This window comes from Martes martes (assembly GCF_963455335.1).
Source record: "Martes martes genome assembly, chromosome: 9".
NCBI lineage: Eukaryota > Metazoa > Chordata > Mammalia > Carnivora > Mustelidae > Martes > Martes martes.
In genome coordinates, this window is record NC_137896.1 from 10,158,192 (window position 1) to 10,183,126 (window position 24,935).

The following is a 24,935-nucleotide window of genomic DNA, read 5'->3' on the forward strand; positions in this document are numbered from 1 at the left end:
GGTGTTATGCCTACGTAACCGTGAAGTACTTAGAAAGCAGTAAGTGCCCAACGGTTCCCAACTAATGTGATTATTACTATGGCCCCCGGAATTCATATTCTTTTTAAATACCGTCAGTAGCTTGGAAAGAGCCCAAGCGTACAATTTCATAACATTGCATTTTTGGTATTAAATGCATTCAGTTTCAAAACATGAACATTTAAACTAAATCACAGTTGTGGGAACCCATGCTGGTACTGCTCCGATTTTTAATAAAAAGGGGCCTCAAAAATTAATAAGCATGGGGGCCTCTCCCGGCCACTGCAAGGCAGGGCTCATTTATCAATCACGGCAGCTCACAGTAGATACTCAACAAACGCCTGCTGGTCACTGACAAGTTACCGGAGGCCACACCAGGCACGGACATGCTGGCGGCCAGCCCCAAGAGCAGCCCCTGGCCGTGGCCTCCCATTTCTCTCAAACCGATGACTGATGCTATCTGAGTCGCTCCTGGCCACCCTCCCCCCAACCCACTCCTGGGGAATCGCCTGAGGCCTCTGGAGCCAGGTGCCAGCGGGAGAAGAGCTGCCAATCACAGGAGGGGAAGAGAGGGTGAGTGCCGAGACCCCCAACCCAGGCCCCAGGGGGCACCTCCCTGCCAGTGTTCAGCAACATCCAGGCCTGGAAACAGCCCTCCCTGCTCCCGCTCCTCACTCCATCTAAAAGCCAGCATCACCCCCTTCTGACTGAGGCTCCAGGTTAATTATTAGGACTCTCCAAGTAACGGGAACTTTGGCCTTGACTTTAGGTCTGGCAGCAAGACCAGGTGTGATGGTATCGGCCGGAACAGGCACCTGGACAAATTTACTGCTTAATGAGACGTGGTTTATTTTCCCAGAAGAAAGCTGGCCGTGAACACAGGCAAGTTCAAGAGCTTCCCAGGCTCCTTGGGCCTCAAAGGGATCACACTTCCTCCAGAAGCCCCAACCCCAGCTGCGGGCATCACACACGTTTCTGCGCTAACCGAGGGCTGGCCTGCGCGCGTCACGTTCCCTCGGAACCAGGATGGCCCGTGGCAGCTGCCCGCCCTCTGCCAGCCCGCCCTTGCCTGCGGGCGCCGAGCAACCCAGCGTCAAGCCAGTCCTCCCTCTCTGTGGCAGCCACTCTTCTGACCGCTCAATCCTTCTCTGTCACATGCACGGGTCAGAGGCAGGCAGCCCTTTTCAGCTCTATCTGCTAAGAGCACCTGCCCGGGAAGCTTCACTTTCTGGGGAGAACTTGAGACTAGGCGGGGACCCAGTCTCGTCATTCCATCATCCGTGGGCACTCAAGTCACAGCTGTAATCACTAAAGGCTCCCTGTAGCGTGCGTCACCGTGGGACTCCCTCTCCCAGGGTGCCTATGTCCCCAAGGATGCCGGGGCTCTGAGGGGGCGGCGGTGTCCACGGTGCAGCCCAGTCAGTGCACGCAGAACCAGACTCAGCCCTGGGGTCCCTCCACTCCACCCCTCTTTCCATCTGAGGAGGGAGGGGCCCTTATGAGACCCCTGAGGGGAGGATGAGGTGAGAGGGAGGGAGGGTAGGGGGCTCGGTGAAGCTTTGTGTGGTGCGTGTGACACAAGGAGACAGAGAGAAGCCCAGAGACACGTGGAAAGAGGCAGAGACGGGCAGATGAACGCTTCAGAGATGGGGATCCAGAGGGACACGGAGCCTGACAGGGGCTGACCTCTCCACGTGTGGCCAGTATGGCCACCAGTGTGTTCAAAGTGGTGGGGACTCAGAGGGGGACCCCAGATGTCCCTGGTGCCTTCCCCCCTCTGAGTTGCCACCTGGGCCAGGTGAGCTGCGGTCCTGGCACGAGTGGGGGAGTCCGGCCCGGGGAAGAGGGCTGTGGAACACCAGTAGCTCAAAAGGAAGTTTCTACAAAATGGACCCCAGCAGCGCATACTCACAGAGCAGCTGAGGGCCGCACACACGGATCCCCATTCCCAGAGGCAGTGTGCAAGCCCGCAGGTGCTCTGGGGCAGGACGGCCGGGGGCATCTGGCTGCTTCTCTTCCCTCTTCCTCTGCCTGATTCTGGGTGAGCAGCTCTACCTCTGTTGCTCTTCTATAAAATGGGCCAGGGATGGCCACCCACCTCTCTACAGCAAACAGGAACTGAGGCCCGAGTTCAGCAGGGAGCACCCAGCACAGCACCTGCCCTGCGGGAGTCCTCCCTGGCTCCTCCCCTAGTGAGTTATGAGCCTCATCACCCAAACAGTGCTCCCGTCAGAGCAAGGGCCCGATGAAAGAAAAGCTTGCTGAGTAAAGAGGGAATCCTGCACGCTGAAACCCTCACCTCGATTCCAGGAGGTGTGAGCACTGCTCCCCCATTTCATAGAAGGGAAAGGTGAGACCCTGTTCCAAGGCCACGGAGCTGATGAGCAACTCTGCCAAGACACAAACCCAGGCTTGCTGGGCTCTAGAACCCATGCTTTCACGTTTTTAAACTCCTATTTTGGAGGGTGCTGGGGTGGCTCAGTCAGTTAAGTGTCTTAGGCTCAGGTCATGATCCCAGGGTCCTGGGAACTGGGCTCCCTGCTCAGCCCTCTGCCTCTGCCCTTCCCCCTGGTTCATCTGTGCTCTCTCTCGCTCTATCTCCAATAAATAAATAAATAAATAATATTTCTTAAAATTTATTTTAAAAAATAATAACATTAAATAATATTATTTATTATATTTATTAAATATATATTACTTAATATTATATAACTATATAATATATAATTTTATATAATAAATATATTTACATTACATAAATATATTATTTAATAAATAAATATTAAATATTATTTAATATTAATAATATTAAATAATAATATTTTTTAAATTATCTTGGAAATTTTCTGTATTTACAGGAAACACAAGAAAGCAAAGAGGGGACGATGATGAGCCCCACATACCACCCACCGTCTGGCTCTGGGAACTGTCCTTCACCTGGGCCAGCGGAAGTTTCCTAACCCAGGGCAATTTTGCCTCCAGGGACTTTTGCAATTTCTGGACTTTTCTGATGGTCATAAATGGGGGCATCTGGTGGGCAGAGACCAGGGATGCTGCTAAAATCATACGACGCACAGGACAGCCCTGCAGCAGAGAACGATCTGGCCCCAAATGACAGTAGTTTCAAGGTTGTGGAACCCTGGTCTGAACCCGTGCTTTCAACTATCCACCTCTGAGGACCACAGGAGTTTGGTCTACACTTGGGGAGGGGCGGGGGCAGTGCCTTATAACCAGAAACAGGGGGAGCGGGATCGAGGAAGGATGACTTTGAGGGGGACACTCCCACTCCCTCAGCCAACAGGCATTGACCCTACACCTGGGCAGGCTCTGTAGGAGCCCGGGGGCCAGTAGGTTCCCTGAGATTTCTCTGAGCCTCAGATTTGTTTTCCAAATCAATTGATTGCACATAAAACTCTGCATTCCCAACCTCTCCTTTTTAAAAGAAGGTCAAGGTCAGGCTACTCTGAGCCTTAGCTCTGGGCTGGCGTTGAGGGCACCCGCCTCTCCCGTCGGCAGCGCCTGCCCGGCCCCCAGTGCCGCACTTAGGGCCACCGGACCCCAGTGTCTGAATTTCAACCCCCGGAGCACGAAGAACATAGGGCTCTAGAGTCAAAGGAACGAAGTCCAGTGTTCTAACTCCCGAGTCTGTTTCCTCATCCGTACAGCGGACAGGGTAAGAGTACCTGAGTGACAGGTGGGCATGGGGGGAACCCAGCCCGGGCAGGTAGGGTACTGGCTCCCACTGGCCCTTCCGGCTGCTTACCACTAAGTCAAAGACAAGATAGTCCCTCCCCGTGAGAAACTCTCAGTCTGGGGGAACGACAGGGGAAGACACAGATGACACCCTGCTAGGACACCAGAGGATGGACAGGAAACGGGGAGCCCAGAAGAATGCTGCCCAGGGTGGCGGGGGCAAGGGCAGCTTCCCAGGTGTGGTAACGTTCAACTTGGCCTTGAGCAATGAATCAGGATTACCAGGGAGGGTATTCAAGGCAGGGGACCAGCATGTGCAAAGGGCAGGGTGTCTACCAGCCCCAGGGATGCTGCGATCACAGAGATGCTGGGGGTGGGCACCGAGGCTGATGGTGGTGGTGCTGGAGAGGGCGCGCCGTGTGCCACCCCCCAGGGAGACGTTGGAAAGCTCCTACATGGGCTTCAACGAAGGGCCCGTGAGATAGAAACCCCTTCTCATTGAAAGGAACTTTCTTCTCAGTCGCCATCAAAATCTCAACAAGAATGTAATGCTTTAAAAAAAAAATCTGGTTCGCAAACCAGCCTGCCGGGAGCCCTCTGTCCCTCCCCAGCACACATGCCACCAAACAACCGGAGTCAAGCAGATCCATGAACGTGTGAGTATGTAGCTCCCGGAGGGACAGTGTGGTGGGGAGGGCGGGGTGCTGGTGAGTAGGGGGGCTGGGGACCGAGCGCCACTCAGCCCTCCATTGTTGCGTTAATATTTGCCATCTGCTCGTGTTGCATTTCCACCGCAAGGGATGACGGGACAGAAGGAGAAGAAGAGGCCAGTTCAGGGCCCGGGAGAAGGAGCCTTGGAGCCTCCTCTGCCTTCTTTGTGTTGGTGCCTGGCTCAGCCTCCACCGCCAGATAAAGCCCCAGCCAAGCCATGCCTCCTTCCGGGAGTCACCCCTCCAGGGGGATTGGGCAGAGGGAGGGGGAGGCGCCCTGGCCAGCCAGAACCTCCCTCCCTCCCTCCCTCCCTCTGCTGGACTGGGTGGGGAGGGAGCTGGGGGTGCACAGAGCAAGCGAGCTGGAGGGGAGGAGACACCGAGCCTGGCACTGCTGACTCCTACAGGCCAGCCTGGGCAAGGCTGCTCCGCCCACAGCCTCCATTACCTCCAGGAAAACCCAAGAGGCGGCCCCAAGCTGCAGGGGAGAGGGGCAGGCCCAGACACTCACCCCAGCTCAGCACAGCCTGCAGGACCGCCTCCCAGGAAATCAGCAGGGAGGCCGCCAAGGGCCACGGATGCCAGAAGAGCATCTGCCGATTAATACTCACTGAACACCTACTATGTGCTCCACTGGGGTAGGAAACTCAAAGGCCCTGGGGCAGGTACCCAGCAGGGGTGGCTTGGGCCAGATGGTGTCTCGGCAGGGATGCTGCTTTGTCAACAGAAGACAAGTACAGATGCTTCTGTGAAATGTGGTTTTTAAATGCTGGCAACTCATTCCAGTTACACACACACACACACACACACACACACATACACATCCCCCAAGTGGGGCAAAGAGCGTACTTTGGTAGGGCCAATTGGATCTAAGGATCTTGCGTGCACCACCGTGGCTACTGAGGCAGGGGTCTGGGGCCTTAGAAACAGAAAGGGGACAGACGCATGGAACAAGGTCCAAGTTGGATCAAATCCTGGCTTTGCCACTGACGCTCGGTGACCGTGGGCGAGTATATAGACCCCTCTGAACCCCAGGTTCCTTCCCCATGAACAGGGATGACAACAGCTCACTTTGGGCTGGTTGTGGGAAGCGGACTCAGGGTGCAGAAGGCCCTTCGTGTATGTGCTCGCAAGAGCTCTAATAGTTGGGGCTGTAGTAGATGTTCACGGAAACTGCAGGCTGGGGGTTGCCCGCTGGCACCAGCGCAGAGAAGGCGAGAAGATGCCTCTACGTGCTCCCTGTCTCCAAAAGCCTCTAAGGAGGTGTGGGCCATCAGCCTGACATCCAGAGCTGGGGAGGATGCCAGACACAAGGCGCCATGGGTTTTCCCCACCGTGCTTACCATTTAGAAACATTTCCTGCTGACTTTGGACATCAGAAGGTTCAGGGCACCTGGGTGGCTCAGTGGGTTAAGCCTCTGCCTTCGGCTCAGGTCATGATCTCAGGGTCCTGGGATCCAGCCCCACATCTGTATCCGGCTCTCTGCTCAGCAGGGAGCCTGCTCCCCCCGCCCCCCACTGCCTACTTGTGATCTCTCTCTCTCTGTCAAATAAATAAATAAAATCTTTAAAAAAAAAAAAAAGAAGAAGAAGAAGAAGGTTCTTAGAAGACTTTCGAGGTCTAGCTTTCTCTCCAAAACAGGAAAACTGGGTCATCCCAGCGAGAATGTAGTTGAGTAGCCAGACAATCCGTCCCCCTTTAGGTGGGGTGTGGGCTCTGCAGTCCCCTGCGGGTCCCACTACTCCTTGCCATGTCAGGGCGGTGGACATGGTCCCATGCACAGCTGGGCTGCCCCTGGGCATCTGTCGGCTGCGGAGGGGGCCAGGCCGGGCTGCAGTGCCCCCCACCCCTGGGCAGCCTGGCTCTGTGTGGGTGTCACGACTTGGCCCCGAGTGGTTTTGCTATTAGCCAAAGAGATTTCCTTGGAAAGCATCACACTCTGATCCACCAGAAAATGAATCAAAATGACACCTCCTGAACAAGATGTTTTGGCTCAATGGAAAACAAAACAAACAAATTAGCGGGGCTACTCAGGGCCTCCAGGCACCGGTGCAGAGAAGGAGGCCTGGTGTGATCCGCAGGACGCTGGGGATGGCCACGCCGTACAGGGCGTGAGCCCCAGGGACACCCGACATGGTCTCCCATGCCCTTCCAAGGCCCCTGACTCCAGCTCCATCTCACACTTCCAGTCCCACACACGTCTAGAAAGATCTCCAGGAGCGAGGGGCCCTCTGCATTGACCTGGGTTGACAGTGTCTGCTCAGGTGGGGTCCCTGGAACCAGACAATTGTCCAGGAGACCTGGGTCCCCCACCTGGAGCCTCTGTTCTCACTTTCGACTGGACAGGGGCCCTGATGCCCAGGGAGGCAAGGACTCTGGCGAGCTCAGGGCACAGCATGCGACGTTTCTAGGCTGAGGACTCTCCCTCCTACCAGCTGAACCCGGGAGCTTGGACGGTACCACTCACCCGCCTCGATTCTCACATGACACTGTTCAGGTCTCAACACAACACGGCCGACCCTGGACGCCAGCCCGAGCTAAGGGGAGAGGAGCCTGGTGGTTCTCCAAGCGAAACAGTCTTACCACGTCGCTCGCCTGCTATGAACCCTTCCATGGCTCCCCATTGCCCTCAGAATAGTGTAAAACACCCCCGTGTAGCCTGAGACACCGCCTATCCTGGCTGTGACCTCATGTCCCCTAACTGTCCCCTTTGTTCCCTCGGCCAAGCCACACAGCACTTCCTGCCGTTGCCCCGCCCCATGTGTCCGCCCCATTCAGGGCCCTTTTCTCCCAACTTCACCCGGACTTCCTCGTCATTCGGGTCCCAGCGAACGTGGCCCTTCCTCAGAGGCCATCCTTGGCTCCCTCAGAGCAAGCCAGGGCCCCCTTTCCAAATGACTATGTACTGAATTTTCTTAGGATTTGGTCACTGCCTGTATTCTCTCCCACTAGACACAAACTCTCTGAGGGAAGAGATCACAGTCCTCTCCCAAGGCAAGGCAGGACAGAGTTAAGAAAGTGGGTTCATATCCGGATGCCCAGCCGTGTAACCTGGGGTAAGTTACCGAACCTCCCTGTGCCTTAGTTCGCCCGCCTGTGCAATGGCGATAAAAGCAGCAACCCCCCCCCCACCTTCTGGGGCGCTGACCAGCCGAGGACAGCGCGTGCCGCCACAGGCCTGGCTCTATGTCTCCGTCGCCGTGATACCCGTGTCCCGCTGAACAATTGGACACTCTGTCCGGGTCACTCCGTTCATGTCCAGGCAGAGCTGGCTTCTCGGGTCTTACTGATGCTCAGACTCAGAACCGTCCTTCGGAGAGTTCTGGAGTCGTTCTCTTCCTTTCCGTTCCTCCCGCCTGGGTGGAGGCCCTCGTCCCCATGCATCAAACACCGAGCCAGGTCCCTGGCAGGCTGAACGTCCCTGGTTGTGCTCCGGTCAGTGAGCCAGCAGCTGAGCGGTCTGAGGCTCCCGGAGGCCGAGGGACCTGCCCACAGACACGCAGCCGCAATTCGCCGGAGACGGGGCCTGGCTACCGCAAGAGAGAAGTGTCATGCTTAGCCAAAGGCTATAAGTTAAAAATCTTGGAACGTTGTAAGAATCAGTGTAACAGTGTAACGGGAAACGCAGCACATCATGACGCTAGACCATCGTCCCATAAGCACACACGCGTGTGTCGGCCGTGAAATCCTACCATGAACCACACACGTTCTTGGGCCTGGGGTGGCCTGGGGTGCCAGCCCTGCCCTCATCTCAGCCTGAGGACAGATGGCCTGCTTCTCGGGCGGCTCGGGTCAGAGGTAAAAGGCCTGGGTTTCAGGCGAGCCGGCGATGAGGTGCTGTCCTCAGGCCAGCCCAGGCTGCAGCCGGCACCCTGTTCTGGGTCCCTGGCGCTGGGCTCGGGGTGGAGGGACCACTTCCCGGCCCTGTTCCTGGGGTGCGGGGAGACCCCGGTCCAGCTACCCTGCACCCTCCCTGGGCCTCCAGCTATGTCTGTAAAGTGAGGAAGGAGGGAGAGGAGGAGGGTGGAAAGGAGGGAGGGCGGGCTGGCCAAGTTAATAAAAACAAGGACCAGTTTTCTCTCTGGGCCCCCCCTCCTTCCCAGGAGCTTCTGTTCTAACTCATGGACTAGCAGGAACAGGGCAAAACATACCCTGAGAGGCCCCTGCCCGACTCTAGGGGTGAAGGCTGAGAGCCCTCCCTCCTGGGCCCCACGAGGGTGTCCCCACCCCTCCCCTGACTCCAGAAGGGTCACAGGGAGCAGGGATGGTTGGTGGGATTTGGGGGAGTGCTATGGCTCATCTTATAGGGACGGGACCCCTTGCCAGCACTCCCACAGGGCCAAGGGAGACTGAGAGCCCTTGCCTCGTCCTTCACTCCACAGGGCCCTCAGGGACCCTTGGGGACCCTTGGAGGGAGTCTAAAGAGGGTGAGCGAGGGTAGGAGATGGAATCTGGGGCGGTGAGGGGGGGCTTCCCACCGTGGAGGGGAGGAAGGCCTGTGTGGACTCACTGAGAGGAAGCGGCTTGAGCCCAGCGTGGAATCCTGGCTTCGGGGGAGCCCACTCCGTACTCTGCGAGAGCCCCCATCTCCCAGACAGCGGTCCCAGGGCCAGAACTGGGCATCGCGAGGGTGCAGGGCCGAGCGGAGCAGGATAGCTGCCCGGAGCCCAGGCCGCACTCACGGATCTGAATCCTGGTTTCCCGACTTTCTGGGTGGACAAGCAATTTGAGTCTTTCTGCCTCAGTTTCCTCCTCCGTAAAATCGGGACAGTGACAGACCTACCTCCTGGGGGACATCTGTTGCCTGCAGAGTCAGGGCCCCAACACGAGCTGTGACGACCACTGTGCTCGAAGGGCTCCTCCGGCTCACACCCTCGGGGCAGGTGCAGCCCTGGACATCCTTGGGTCTGCACACACTCGTGTGCACACACCAACGGGCACCACCTGCCCCAGACAAAGCCCTCCTGGGGCCAAGCTGAACCCGCTGGGTTGCTGAATGACTCACCACCCCTGGCTGGAATGCATTTCCTGGAACAAGTCACCGCAGGTAAGCCTGGGGGGCCCCCTCCCCGCCGGCTGGTAGACATGAGAGGGCGCAGGTCCCAGCATGCCCAGCCACACCCACGTGGGATCCTGCTGCAGGAGTGGGCAGGGGAACCCCAGTTTCAGAGGCCTGCGGGCCTGAGTTCCAACCCCAGCACTGAGTTCAGATACATGATTCTCTGTCTCTGAGCCTTAGTCTCCGCCTCTAAATGGGGACACTAGTGCCAACCACATGGGGACAACAGCAGATCACAGAAAAAGACTGGAAAGTGCAAAGACCAAGGGCCCAACAGAGCCCACTGTTAGAAGACTTGCTGGAGGCCACGGGCAGCCCTCTGACTTCCCCCCCGCTGTGCTTCTGAACACCAGTGGGAAGAGCACTGCGTGACTGGGTGGGTTCCTGTTTGCCAAGGAATAGTCACCACAGCTCAAGGGAGAGGAGGACAGAGAAGCAGCTCCGGACTTCATCATTGTTGGATGACAGAAGGTAGCCTTGGTCTGGAGATGGGGCAATCCCAGAGGGCTTCTCAGAGGAGGTGGTGTTAACTTAGGCCCTAAAGGATTAATAAGACTTTCAAGACCACGAGCTCTGCGACGCCACTGTCTGGCTGTCACTGGCCTTGGGCGAGTGACTCACCTGGAGGCAGGCAAGTGAGCAGCACATGCCTCAGGCAGGGGTAAGACAAGATGGAGCAACCGGGTCCCGGCGGGACTAGACAGGGAAGCCCAGTCAGGTATCCCAATTCACACCATTGAAATAGCATTGCCCGGCCAAAGGGAACGGAGTACACCAGCTAAATGCTGTCCGTGGGCCGCGAGAGCGTAGCCGCTGAAACCTTCCGAACGTCCACTGCACTTCCCATCCGGTCAGAATCACGGTCATGGCCAGCGCACGTGACGGCTGGGAAAGGTAAATGAACCCACACCCACGAAATGCATAGGGCAGCGCCTGGAACACCGTCAACAAAGTAGAGATGTGCAGGCAGGCAGAGGGTCGGAGGAGCGGAGGGGGGACCCCCCAGGCAGACCCCAGGAAGAGTGAGAGACCCTGCTGAGGGGCAGGACAGGGCAGCTGGCTGAGCTGTGAAGGGCAAGGCCCCAGAGACAGGTCAACCAGGGTCCACTCCTGCCTTGCCACACCGGGCTGTGTGGCCTCCCACAAGTCCCTTCCCCTCCCAGAACCTCATCCATCGGTAAAGCGGGGGCTGATGATACAGGTCTTTCCTCCAGAGACTGGTCTGAGAACAAGGTGCCCCAGAAACCAGCATACGGAGCACTTGGAAGAGACCTGACAGGAACCGTGGTGACAATGACCGGAGGCGGCTTTGGGCGGGGTTTCTCAGACTCGGCACTACTCAGGTGCACAGCTAGAGAATCCTCTGATGTGGGGGGTCTTCCTGGACAGTGCAGAGTGTTTAACGGCACCCCTGGGTTCTTTCTTTTATAAAAAAAGTTTTATTTATTTGAGAGAGAATGAGAGTGTGTATACAGGGAGAAGCAGGCTCCCCGCTGAGCAGGGAGCTTTATGTGGGGCTCAATCCTGAGACACTGGGATCATGACCTGAGCCGAAGGCAGACGCTTAACAGACTCAGCCACCGAGGTGCCGCATCACCCCTGGTTTTTACCCAGCAGATGCCAGCAGCAACCCCCTACCCCACATCCAGCTCACAAACAAAATATCTCCAGACACTGCCCAGTGTCCCCTGGACTGGGAGGCCAGCAGATAACAAGTGGCAAAGACAGATGTGTCTTAAACACTGAAGATCTCCACTGCAGAATCAGTCTGGCCTCAGCCTTCCCATTGGTAAAAAGGATACAATGATAATTTCTTTGGGCCTGTAGGGAGGATCCCAGGGAAGCAGAGATGTGGAGGGAAGACACCTTTGCAAGGTATGAAGGGCCACGAGCAGGCTGGCCCTCCATCCCCCAGCCCTCCATGTCCCCAACCCTCCGCCGTCCCCAGCCCTCCATGTCCCCAACCCTCTACCACCTCGGCCCCTCTGGTCTGCTGGAGGCTAACTTGTGCCTTCAGGAGAAGGACCCACCCTGAGTTCTGAATGTCACCCTGAGCCTGTCCTTAAGGGTGTAAAGACGGGACAGGAGGGCAGGGGCTGTCCCTGCTTACTGCGGTAATCCCAGAAGGACCACAGTACTCAGTATACAGCAGGCGCTCAATGGTGGATGAATAAGCCCATGGTCACAGCACTGAAGCTCAAAGCTCAGGGCAAGAAGAGGTACTCAAGGGAGGGACAGAGACACTCCAGCACGCCCCCCCCCCCCAACCCTCCGCCCGCCCTGGGTCAGCGCTCCCTCAGCCAGCCGTCCAGACGCCTGTTTCCGGTCTGTGGAAGCGAGATGTGCCCTTTGAACTCTCACTTCCCGAGCCCCTCCCCCACTCTGGGGCCGGGGAGGAGGCGGGCGGTGGGGAGATACTCACGCTCCCGAAGGAGGGAAGCCCCGCGGAGCCCAGCCATCTCCGCAGAGCCTGCGGGAAGGCCCCGTGGTCCCGCTCGGCCCGGAGCACGTGGGCCTCCAGGAAGGAGACGTGGTGCCCAACCATCTTGACGAAGGCCTGGCGGAGAGAAGGGAGAGCCCGGGATGCCGCAGCTGCCACGGACTGGGGCACGGTCCTGGCCACGCGGTCCCAGCCTGTGGCGAGGCCAGGCCCTCCCTCGCGGTGGCCTGCGGGCTCCTGAGGAGGTCACCCAGGGCCCGCTCGGCGGGGGACATCCTCAGACACCCTGACTGTAGCTGTAACGGCTCCGCGGGAGGCCCGGCCACCTCTGCTGTGTCCTCTCACCTTCTCCCCATGGGGACCCTAGTTTCAGCCTCTGTTTCATAGCGGAGGGACACTGAGGCTCAGAGAGGTCGGGTCGCCTGGCCAGTCACGCGGCCAACAAGCGGCCGAGAGGGGACTCGGGGCACATCCCCCAGACCGCAAAGCCTTCTGTATTAGAAATGAGTTTTTTAGAAATTGCCAAAATGCTCACTTTCATAGTTGATGGCTTTCAGAGTCTCACAGTCAGAGGCCGCACGGGGCAGGCCGGAGACTAGCAGGTAAAGGAGGGCGGAGGGGAGGCCAGGATGGCCCAGAAAGCTGGGTCCAGGCCCACGGGGGCCACTCCACGCAGGGCCTCTGACACAAAATTCCCAGTGGCAAAAAAGAGAGAGATGGAGAGGGAGGGAGAGAAGTCTGGGGTCACACTTTGTGGATTAGAATCCAGGTTCTGCCACTTACTAATTATGTGCCTTCTGGCAATTTAGTTAATTTCTACAAGCCTCAATTTCCTTATCCCTGAGATGATGCTGATATCGCCGTCCTGACTACAAACAATAACAACCTTGCTAAGCAGTTAGGTGATCAACAACACTGAGCTCAAGAAATGTCTGGGTTCAGGGTGCCTGGGTGGCTCAGTGGTTAAGGCCTCTGCCTTCAGCTCAGGTCATGATCTCAGGTTCCTGGGATCGAGCCCCGCATCGGGCTCTCTTTTCAGAGGGGAGCCTGCTTCCTCCTCTCTCCCTGCCTGCCTCTCTGCCTATTTGTGATCTCTGTCTGTTAAACAAATAAATAAAAACTTAAAAAGAAAAAAGAAAAAAAGAAATGTTCGGGTTCGCTTTGAAAAAAAAATTGTTGATTTTATGAAAAGTCTCCCATTTTAATCCACGCTAGTAATAAGTTCACAGTTTAAAAAAATAACACTGTGTAGGCCCAGAAAAATTCAACCCACTCATCTGCCTCCTTTTTTTTTGGTCTCTCTGCCTGCCTTTCTCTATACTGAGCACACGTGTGTGCCTGTGTTCACGTGTGTGTGTTCATGTGTGTGTATCTAAGTGTGTTCATGCGTGTGCCTGTGTTTGCGTGTGCATGTATTCACGTGTGTGAACGTGTTTGTGTGTTGCGTGCATACATGGCTAAGGCCACCGAAGGTAGCGACTCCAGAGCTGTGTCAGAAGAGCCTCACCTCTGTGGGCCTCCCTTGAACCACCGTGGACTGGAAGAGAGTTTCTCTCACCAGGAAGGAGGAGGACATCTCAGTGCTGGGCCCTAACGAGGGAGCCTCCCTTCAGTAGAAGGAAGCTCATGGCCCCCAAGGCCTACCAGGAGCCCACCATCCCCAGCTCTGCCCTCTCCTCCTCCTGCACACCAGGCACACAGGCCTCCCTTGGGTTCCCTGAAAACGCAGGCCCCACTCGCCACAGGGCCTTTCCACCTGCTCTCTCCATGCTGGGCCCTGCTCTCTGTCCTTGGTGGGGTGAACACGGCCCATCTCTCAGGCCCTGGCCTGACCGTCCCCTCCACAGAGAGGCGTGCCCTCACTGCCTCATCTACCACAGCCCCCGGCACTCTGGAGACCCCCAGTGTCCCTGTCTTCTTAGCCCTCTTGAGCCTCCCAACTTCCTGTCTGCTGATTCATAACCCGTCTGCCTCTAGCATGTGGGTCCTGAAAGGTCAGGTGTGGAGTCCATGCTGTTCACGAGGCCAAACCCGGAGGCCGGTCCGCCTGCAGGGGCTCCGCTGGATGGTGGGGGCGCGGAGGGGAGCACGTGCAAACGAGGGTGTCCTGAGCGAAAAGACGCTGTGGCACGGCTGCCACCCTAGGTTGCTGGTGGGGCCAGAGCTGAAAGGTCCAATGAGCCTCACGAGACCGGGGGGCGGGGGACGGGAGATAAGGGGTCCCAGGGCCAGGGAGCTGCCCCCCAGCCAAGGGGCATCAGCTTGTGAAACCCAGCACAGAGTCCCATGGTGTCTGTCCTCCCTGTCCTCCCCGTGGTCTGGTGGGGAGCGTGAGGGGACACTGAGGAATGCGCGTTCCCGAGGCTGAAGGACCCGCCGGCCAGGGAGAGGCCCGACTCAGGGAGGCTCTGGCACAGGCGGGGCAGGGGCAGCAGGAAGGCGACCGCTTCGTGACATCGGCCTGGGGGCTGCACCTTCTAGGATGAAAATGTGCGACTTTTATTATCAGGAGGGAGGGAAGAAGGGAGGAAGGAGGAAAGCCCCCTTGTTTCTGAACATACTGGTATGTACTGGTGGGCGTAAATACTTCTGACAAAAGGCCCCGGCTTCAGACCAGGGCGCTGGCCAGCCGGGAGAGCCAACACTGGGCACAGGGGAGCAGTCGGGAGATGTCTGCGCCCCCCCCAACTCTACCACCTCCCAGCTGTGTGACCGTGGGCAAACCACCTCACCTCTCTGTGCCTCCCCTGCTTCCTCTCCCAAATGGGACCAATAACAGGGCTTGGCTCCTGGGGCTGCGGGCCGACAGGGTGCCTCCTTCCCGGGAAAGCACTTCAGGTTCCTAATTCGCAGCAGGTGCCCTGTATGGACTTGTTTTTAATACTAAACCTGAGAAAGGCCCCAGTGCCTGCCTGAGGGGTCACCCTGTGGTCCCCAAGTCTCTCCTGGTAGGTGGCACTGATCTGAGGGTGGTCCTGAGCTCCCGGGAAGGCCCTGATTCCCTCCCCCCCCACCCCCCAGACAGCCGGGGGTCCTCGGCCAACTGGGCAGAGCGGCGAGCAGCTGTCCCAGACCCTCTGCTCTCCACCGGTACCAACGACCAGCAGAACAGCGGTGGTCCTCACTGAGCACCTGAATGTCCCCCCAGAGAGGTCCACGTCCTCATCCCCTGAACCTATGAATAGATCACCTTATAGGGCAAGAGGGACTTCAAGGACGGGATGAAAGATCCTGAAATGGGGAGGCGATGCTGGCTTGTCCGGGTGGACCGCATGTCGTCAGAGGGTCCTTGTCAGAGGGAAGCAGGAGGGGCGGAGTAAGAGAGTCTGGGAGATGCTACGTGTGGGTCGGAAGGAGAGGCAGAGGCTGTGGGCCGAGGAAGGCAGGCCGCCTCTGGAAGGTGGACGAGGCCAGACACGGAGGCTCCCCAGAGCCTCCAAAAGGAACCGGCCCTGCTGACAGCCCAGTGTTAGCCTGTAAGACCCATTCTGGGTTTCCAGCCTCGGGAGGATCGTAAGATACACATCCGTGTTGTGTTAAGCCCTTGAGTCTGTGGTTATCTGGTACTGGTACAGCAGTGCTTTGGGGTCGGGTCTCTCCTGCTAGAGCAGGACCAAGGACGGCACCTGTCTGTCTCACTGGGAGAGCCCCTCCGTGGCACACAGTAGGTCCTCAGTATTAGTGGACTGATTGCCACGGGAAGAGCCGGGCCAGCCCAAGGAGGGGAGAGCCAGGGAGGGCTTCAAATCTTCACGTTTTCTTTCCTCTGTCAAACGTGTGGAATAAAATTCAAATGAATCAGCTATTCCAAGGGCAAAGTTTTAATTATATTCCTGCCTCATCCTCTGCTGACAAGAAGTTTAACTCTCTGTTAACCCCAGCGTGGACTGCCACGTTCCTTTCCTCCATGGCTTGGGGTGGGGGGGCTCCCAGCCCCTTTGTCCAGGCGACCACGATTAAGTGGCAAGCTCCTCCCAGCCTCCCGGGTTCTTCCCTGTGTCAGGATCCAGGACCCCAGGCGGAGGGGCACAGGATGATGGAGCGCTTGGGCTCCAGCGGATGCCAGCAAAAGTCTCAGCTTCAAGGCATCTGTGGGGGGACACCGGGAAAGTGGCTTCCTTCTTGGAGTTCATGCTCCTCCTCTGGGAGAAGGGACAGGAGGCTGCCGACTTTGTAATGCAGCAAGGAGAAAAAGGAGATACCCCGAGGCTTAGCCTGGGGCTTCCACAAAGAGGATGCGGGTGAGGTAAGTCAGCAGTGAGACAACAGGGCATGGTGGGGACTGCGGCCAGCTGCAGGACACGGGCCCCACCGGAGGGGTGGCTGCCATTGGCTCCACAAAAACACAGCCCACGGCTTGGAAACGTTCTGCTTCTCAATGTGGGTCATCCTCACAGGGGAGTTTATGTGTGTAAAAATTCCCTGAGCCATACGCTTACAATGTGTACACTTTATGTACTTATACCTCAAGAAATAAACCTCGAGATTAAAGTATTTAAAGTATTTAAAGAAATGTGGGCTAAGTGCTATCCAAGCTTTGACTTTACAAAGGTAGCTTAAAAGTCAGATTTTTATTTTAAAAAGTACCCTGATTTTTAAGTGGGATACTTTATATAAATTTGTATTTGTCATATTTTTAAAAATACCACGTAAATGCAGACCCCCTTTTGCCACCAAACCCCTGCACTGGGTCTCACGCCCGACACTCTCGAGGCCAGATTAGCGTTTCGGAAGACAGGACAAAAGACCCAGAAAGAGCCCACGGATCTCACAAAGAAAGCTCACAGTCCCGGACCCACCTCTAGCTGGTTCACTTTGGCATAGATGCCACGCATTTCTGTCACTTTGGCCTGAAGAAGCGGGATGTTTTCCTCCAAGATCTGTGAAGTGTCACTCCTAATCTGCAAGGAACAAGACAGTTCATCAGGCCCCCTGCCCGGCTACCCCAGGCTCCTGCCCGCCTCTCGGCCCGCCCCGGGGTCTGCCGAGACCTGGTGGGTGGCCAAGTTGCCGAACGGCGTCCTGCACGGGGATGGGCCCGGGAACAGCCCAGACTCCCACGTGGGAGCCAAGCCCACCGCCTCTCAGGCTCCAGACCTACCCAGCTGTTACTTACTGAACCATCAGCTGGTTCCCCCACAAACACCTGACGATACCAGTCCCCGACGGAAGGGCCCCGTTTTCCGAACCACTCAGCCGGAGCCAATGGAAAGAAGCCGAGTCTCTCCTTGGAACCCAAGTTGAGAATAGTCACTGCACTGAAATTAGTGGTACTAAGTTGACCGCGATTGCTGATGTCGGTGAACAACGGGAACGGAAACCGCAGCTCTCGTGGATCCAAGGACGCCGTGACTGTCCACGCCGCGCCGAGTGTCCCCCCCCCCACAGCATCTCATGTTGCTTCTGCTTGGAAGGGCTCCAAAAGTGCCTATGACCTTTACAAAGCCACATGCTTCCCTTGATCTCCGAAATCGGACACCTAGGCCTCGATTTTCTTCAAGAGCCAAAGGACCAAGCCTAACCCCTCAGCGTGTGAGATAGAGAGAGAGAGAGAGAGATTGAGAGAGAGACTGTCTCTACATTAGCATCTCCTTTCGGAGCAGAGAGGTGGCGAGGCTCGCTCTCAGATGCCAGGTAGCATCAGGATCCCCCGAGGGAGACCCGTCCCGTGCGGATTCCCAGGCCCCTCCCCATCTGGGGTCAGCTGGGAATGTGTTTTCAGGCAAGTTCCAAAGCCGCACTGGAGTCAGGGTGTGGCGGGGACCATCGGAGAACACCAGCGGGGACGCTAGGAGCGGGACGCAGGACTCGGCCTGCTGTGTGCGTTCGGGTCTACCCACCCGTGAGCTGTGCGACCTTGGCAAGTCACCCCACCCCTCTGAGCCCTGCTTTGCTTCTCTGGATGGGGAAGCAGTCGCGGTGGTCCTTGCCTCCTTGGTGTGCGATGAGGAGACAACGTCTAGCAGGAGTGCCCGGTGCGGCTCCTGCAGGCGGCGCCTGACACGGTCCCCAGTGACTACTGCCCCCTGGTAGTCACACCCGCTGTGGGGTCTCCTCCCCTGGACCAGGAATCAGTCCTGGAGATTGACCTCTAACAGAGAGGACTCGGCCAAAAGGAGAGCGGTCCCTCTGGAGACAAGGTTCCAGAAGATTGTCCCTCCAGCTTGCTGGCTTTCTCTCTGTCTCGCTCACGCGTCCTCCCTCTCTCCCCCATCTTCTTTCTCACCTGGCCTCTCTGTCGCCAGCCAAGTGCCATGGCAGAGAGGCTGCGTGGCTGGGGACAGAGGGCAGCCTCCAGCCACCTGCCCGTGCAGAATGGAGGCCACGCAACCGCTGCTGCTGCTACCCGCGGTCCTGCCCTGGGTGAGCCGACACCTTGCCAGGAACCCGCGTGAGCAGGACCCCATGGACCACCTGGCACGGCCGCTCGGACTCCTGAGTCCCAGGCACTGCCAGGTCGTGAGGACTGAGAGTTTTGGGACAGTGTGTTAACCAGCAGGAAATAACAAACACAATGATAACTCAGCACAACAGTTTAATTTCAGAAATGATTGGGAAATTGTTTGTTTTCCCTCCTTTTCCTGCCTAAATGTATGAAGCTTCTTGTGGTCCTCTTGGAATTCTGCTCCTGTCGCCCTGCGGGATGACACCCCCACCCCTCCATTCCCTGGGTCTCAGAAGCGACCCCATCCCCTGAGTGTCCAAAACCAAACTCTCCCCTCCTGGTTCCCCTCCTCTGGTCACGGTGCTGCCATCTCCCTGGGCACCTGGCTCCAAGTCACTGTGTTGGGTACACCCCTGTCCCACGCCCTGGCCCCACAAGGGCACAGACAGGTCCTGAGAGGCTGGCATCCAGCATCATGCCACCTGGCCTGTCTCTGCCCTGACCTCCCTGTGCCTCGGTTTCCTAGTCTATAAGATGGGGACCATACAAGTACTTCTCTTGAAAGAATGCTCTGGAGGTTAAACGAGACCATCTCTGACTGGGTGGGGCCCACACATGCACCTTGTGCGGCTCGCAAAGTGTCTGAGTTTTTTTAATTTGACTTAATTTCTGACTTTAAGAGTCAAGAGGGGCTCTTAGGAGAAATGGCTGATTCTAGAGCTGGGGCAGGCAAGACAAGCCCCTGGAGAACCTTCTAGTGCAAGAATGTACGTGATTGTTGTTTGTTTTAAAACTTTTTTTTCCTTAGGTTATGTCTACACCCAGTGTGGGGCTCAAACTCATGACCCCGAGCTCCAGAGTCGCCAGGGGTCCACAGGTGACTGGGGCCAGCCAGGCCCTCTGTAAGGGAGCATCTGCAAAGATAAAGGACGGGGCTTGTCAAAGGATCACAGGAGCCAACCAGAAAGACCAAATGACCGAAGCTGGAATTATCGGGACGACAGAAAACGTAAGGCCATATGGGATTAGAACCCGAAGGACAAGATGAACCCATGCGAGTCTGCCAGGAAGAAACGAGTCTGTCAGGGACACAGGCCACAGGAAGGGGACCACAGGGGCCATGTGCCCCTCATGATGCCATGAGAAGGCCCCTTAGCTCAGCGGATTCTCTCCAGAAACCCGCCACCCCCGTCCAACCACTGGTAAAATAACAGACAAAGCCAAGCTAAGGGTCTTCTACGAAATATCTGACCAGAGCTCCGTAAAATGGCCAAGGTCATGAGATGCCGGGAAAGACAGAAAAGTCACAGAGGAGGAGACCACGTGGAGGGGATGACTGAAAGCAATGTGGGATCCTGGACAAGAAAGAGGGCGTTCATGGGGAGCCTGCAAAAGGAAAATCAAGATGCCCCTGCTGGTTTCTTAGTTTCAGCAAAGGCGCTATGGCCATGCGAGTTGCTAGCCCTGGGGTGGGGAGGGGGCGGGGAGAGGCAGGGGGAGCGGGCGTGTGGGAATCCTCTGCACCATCCTTGCACGCTTCCTATAAATCTAAAACTATTGCAAAACAAAACATATAAACGTGGCTTTAAAATGCTCTAGTGATTAAGCAGGGCTTTACAAGGTGTCTGAAAAGTCTGCCCCTGTGGCAACACTGGGCCTATATCTCCCAGGCACAGAGGGCTGGGCTGAGCAGGGGCTGCTCCCCCAGAGGTGGGGCACGAGCTCTCTGGGACACAGTCACCATCCCTCCCTAATGCCTCACCCCCAACCCCCTTCACTTGGGTCCAGATCCTGCCTGGCTCCCACGGGCACCTGTATTTTTTACCCTGGTTGGGGGAAAGACCTCACTATCCTCCTTTTCTTCCCCCAAGGCCATATCTCTAGAGACATACCCATTTCCCCCCCAGCCCCCCAAACAAGGCTAAACTCTGGAGAAATCACCAAGGTTCGGTGATGCGACAAAGAGCAGACAACTCACGGCAGGGTCAGAACATGGTGGATGAAACGCAAATCTTTTCTTTCTGCTAATTTCTAGAGAAACGAGTAGGGTGAGAACAAAGTAAATCAGGTGGGTCTGGTCCTGGTGACCCCCCCCCCCCCACCGGAGAGAAGGGATGGTGCAGAGAGGAGATTCACGGAGCACATCCTTCCCCTCCTCCAGCTCTGAGGGAAGCCAAGGAAGACAGGGTCTGGGGCCACCAAGAAGGCGTCTCTCTGAAGACACCTGTTCACGGGAATCGTGGGCAATGGGGAGCCAGCTACCCCCGCCCGCATGGCAGGCTGCATGTGTGTGGGGGAAAGTAGAGAGTAATCCTCGGGGTCTGAACGGCCCCCAAACATTTCTTGTGGCTCCCCTGTGAGCTGGGAACTGGAAGGTGAAAATGAGGTTGGAGGGGCACCACGCCAGCGCGCCACAAACTTTCACCACGTGCTGAGAACAGGTCCTGTGACTCAGGACCAATTTAATCTTCAACCTTTCCTGGCTGAGGACAAAGCAAAGACAGGAAGACGAAATGAGCCGGCCCAAGGTCACAGGCTACCACGCAGGAGATGGCAGGTTCCTATGCCGGTCGGTCTGAGGCTACGGGTGACATCAGAGGTCTGCACGCATGTTCTGTGGGGCCTTGCGGAGTCAGCCCACGTCACATCTGAAAAAACCAAAGCGCACCCACACCAGGCGCCACAGTCTAAAATGAGGCATATTTCCCTGAGAAGCTCAGATTTCCAGCTTCTTGTGAAAAGGCAGAGGACCTGGCCATCCTGGGTCCACGTCCCATGTGACAGCAATCACCTGGAGCTGGGTGACAGCTGTCTCCTTTGGTTAACCACAGTCCCCACCACTCCCTAGAGTCTCCCCGGCGTCTGTGGCCACCCTGTGCGCGCTCTTCTTATAGGGGAGTCAAAGGAAAGCAAGACGTTTCTGTCGTCACGCCCACTTCACACGCTCATGTCACATGCATCTGAGCAAAGAGAGGTCAGTGAAGAGCCAATGCGGGTTGAGCCTTTGCCAGGATGAACCCCCAGCCGGGTTTACCCGCCTGAGCACCCAGCAGACCCTTCTCCAGCCTGGTCTCCCACCTCCCCGGAGCTGGCCGGCGGACACGGGGTCTCGCTGAGCAAAGACGGCTGTCCAGGATGATTCAGGGCCTCCAGGAAGGACAGCCAAGTGCACTTGACCCAAGAACTCCCACCAATGCCAAATGCAAGTGCTGGCCCGAGGCCAACAAAGAATTTGCTCCATCCATGTGAGCAAAGAGCGAGCCTGCTCCCTGCTAGGGAGGGAGGGCCCGGACAAGGGGCCGACGCTCCAGAGGGCACTGAGCTGAAGGCTGTACAAATCCTCCTGGGGTCACGACCTCCTGGGGCTCTGGTGATGATGACGGTGGCCTCGGGAGCCACCACACGTGGGTCACCTCCTACAGACCTGGCACCTGGCTAAGCAGTTATTTTTAATTGAACATAGGAAATGACGGCCGGCAAAGGGCCCCGGCCTCAAGCGGACGGCTGGGTGAACATGTACGTGTGTGTCGGCATCTGTGTCAGCCCTACCCTGGCCAACGTGTAGGACGTCCCATCACCGAAGAGGCTCCGGTCATGACCGCCCTCCCGGAGCGAACCACGACCCAGCTCCCGACACGAGGTGTTCTGTGTCTGACTCCTTCCCCGTCTTCACGTTCAGGAGGGGCGCCCACGGTGTTCGGGCCACTTCACTCTTCTGCATTAAGGTTGCTTCCGGTTTGGGGCATCATGAACAAGGCCGCTCAGAACACTCGTGCGCGGGTCTTTGCGGACTCCCGTTTTCGGCTCTCGGGTAATCACCTCGCGCTGCAGCTGCTGGGACGGACGGAGGGTCAGCGCACGTGTGACTTGGTAAGAATCTGCCAGACTGTTTCCCAAGGGGCCGGGCTGTTTTGTGCTTCCACCGACGCGTGAGCAGGTGTCTCTGGGCTCCACGCTCGCCCATACTTGGTACTGTTGGTCTTCGTCGTTGTGGTCAGTCTAGAGGATGTAACGGGCCCATCCCCGCCTCATCACGTCCGCGCTGTAACTCTTAGGAGAAGGACATGGTTTGCAGATTAAAGAGGGCTACAAATTCTTTCCATTCCTTCCACGGACACAGGGGTCTGGGACCTCTCCCCCTGGATCTGGGTGTGCTACCTGACGGTTTCGACCCGTAAAACAGGACAGAAGTGAGACTGTGTCAATTTCCATCCCGAGCCCTCCAGAGAACTGGCAGCTTCTACTTCCCATCTGTCGGAACGCTTGCTGCGGGAGGCGGGATGCCCCACTGCAGGAGGCCGAGCTAGCGCCGAGGAGAGGCTGCACGGGGACAAGTGACACCAGCCAGTCCCTGGCCACCCAGCATTCCTAGCCCAGACGTCATAAGCAAGAGAAGGAGCCACCTTGGAAATCCCTGCCCCAGCAGGTGGCATGTGGCTTGGATGAACTGTCCCCTCTGTGCCCTGCCCTGGCCTGCATAATACATTGGTTGTTGATTGACACCTCTAAGTTTTGGGGTAGTGTGATGCATTATGGACCATTATGTCCATTTTACAGAAGGGAAAAGAAAGGCACCGAGAGGTGACATGCTATGTCCAAGGCCCCAGAGCCGGAAGAGTGAGAGCTCAAAGTGGCAGTGACTAGCATTATATCTAAGGTCTAAACAGGTGGCAGGCGCAGGGTCATGAATTCCAGCCACACAGAGTTGTCAGGGACAGGCTGACCGTGGAGCTAATGCATCCGACAGGAAGCCGGACTCTTGTTTCTAAGAGCCTGATTTGATCGGAAACGGAGCTGCTTCTCTCTGGACTGTGCAGGGAGCCTGGCGTCTCTCAGATTTCTAATGTGATCAGTGTTTCCAAAGGCCAACGCAGGGACCCAGGGGACAGTGTACGTGTTGTGACATCACCTGCTCCCCCAAGGTCCCCACTTATTCCTAGCTTGGATCAAAAGAGAGAAGGAGGTCCCAAGCCAAGGCTGAGAGCTGGACGCCTCTCTCTGTGCCATGTGGACAGACACACCGGGTAAACTGAGCCTCACCCGTTGGGGCAGGAGGATTTCCATAATCGAAACAGCGTCAGCACTGAGCATCATGGCAGGGACCAAAAAAGCATCATACCTGACATGTTCTCTTAATGCATGCACACTTGTTTACATATAAACTCATGAAATGGTCTTCCCTCCCATGGGAAACCCACTCTCTTCCCTTTCTTGAAACACAGGACCCTTTTGGTCTGGTTTCATTTTCTTGCTTTCAGTAGGGCCCAAAGTACAGAGAAACATACTCTGCCATAAAACGCACAAGCACATGACGGATGTACCTGGCAGGTGGCCATGGAGTCGGGGAGCCCCCACAGGAGCCGTGGACGGTGACCAGCTGGAGCGCTCACATGCTGTCCACAGGGGGAAGGACACTAAGCCACCCTCGCTGATGCTGGGCAGGTGGGACCAAGCACCCCCCAAGGGAGCCAGATCTTTGCTCTTCCAAAAGAAGCCAGAAATCCTGATTTTTTTGCATGACATTCTATAAATGTCAGCAGCAAATTCCTTTTTCTTTTCCTTCCAGAAACATCCAACCTATCTGCAGGTGGGACTGGGTCCATGGATCATGTGTGATCTCAGTCTTAAAATATTTGCATAAATGTATCTCCAGGCTTCTGGTTAGGGGAGGGCCTTGTCCGCGCTGCCTGACACCTTGGCCTCCAGATGACACACACACAGGCTCCTCCCTGCCACGCCAGGAGGCCTTGACAGTTTCTAAGGCAGGGTGGCCGAGCACCTCTGCCCATCCAGGTTGACTCCTGCTCCAAGCTCTCCCCTCAGGCAGGGAGTAGGTCTCCTTTCAAGGGGCAGGATGGCTGAACTTAAGAACAAAGTGTCCCTAGGTCACCAGTCCACCCATCTTCCAGATCCACCCCCTGCCTGTGGGCCCCCATGGTCCACACTGTGCCAGCACACCGTACCCATGGGTCAGTGCCTCTGCCTGGACGTTCGCCCTCCCCAGCGGCTGAATTCTTTCTGTTCCTTCTTCAAGCCCCAAATTAATCACCACCTGTTCGGCAAAGCTTTCCCAATTTTCCAGGCAGAATTTAACGCCTCTGCTTTTCCACTTCTTCTTCTTCTTTTTTTTTTTTTTAAAGCAAATTAAGTCTTAGGATCATGTGCCCAGTTCCTTCTAGACCCTCTCCTCTCTCTTCAAAACCTCCGCAATCTCCGTTTGCATCTTGAACACAGCTTTAGGCGGGTACCTCAAGCCTAGGTGACAGTCCTGGTCCCACGGGAGGCTCCTGCAGCAGGGGGGACGGGAGACAGAGCTGACTCTCTCTTTACCCTCAGGCTCACCAAGGCGCCCAGTCAGGGAAGGTGTCCAATGGCTGGTGATGAAGGAAGGACTGTCCGGGCTGTTTAAAGTCTGTCTCAGGGCACCTGGGTGGCTCAGGGGGTTCATCATCTGCCTTTGGCTCAGGTCGTGATCTCAGGGTCCTGGGATCAAGTCCCACGTCAGGCTCCCTGCCCAGCAGGAAGTCTGCTTCTCCCTCTCCCCCTGCCCGTGTGCTCTCTCTCTCTTTCTCTCCCTAATAAATAAGTAAAATCTAAATAAATCAATCAATAAAGTCTGTCTCATTACC

The 24,935-nt window shown here is 56.7% G+C and overlaps 1 protein-coding gene across 2 annotated transcripts in view; it reads right to left on the reverse strand.

Annotated features, from left to right (window-relative positions):
- The window catches only part of BCAS4 (breast carcinoma amplified sequence 4), a 55,911-nt gene that overhangs the window by 13,890 nt on the left and 17,086 nt on the right, over positions 1 to 24,935 (reverse strand). The window contains exons 3-4 of one of the 2 annotated variants that reach the window (XM_080813232.1): positions 16,721 to 16,822; positions 11,904 to 12,038 (exon numbers count right to left, since the gene is read on the reverse strand). In XM_080813232.1, the coding sequence (XP_080669358.1) occupies positions 11,904 to 12,038; positions 16,721 to 16,822 (237 nt within the window). The remainder of the gene's footprint in view (positions 1 to 11,903; positions 12,039 to 16,720; positions 16,823 to 24,935) is intronic. The other variant, XM_080813231.1, reaches the window with a different exon arrangement.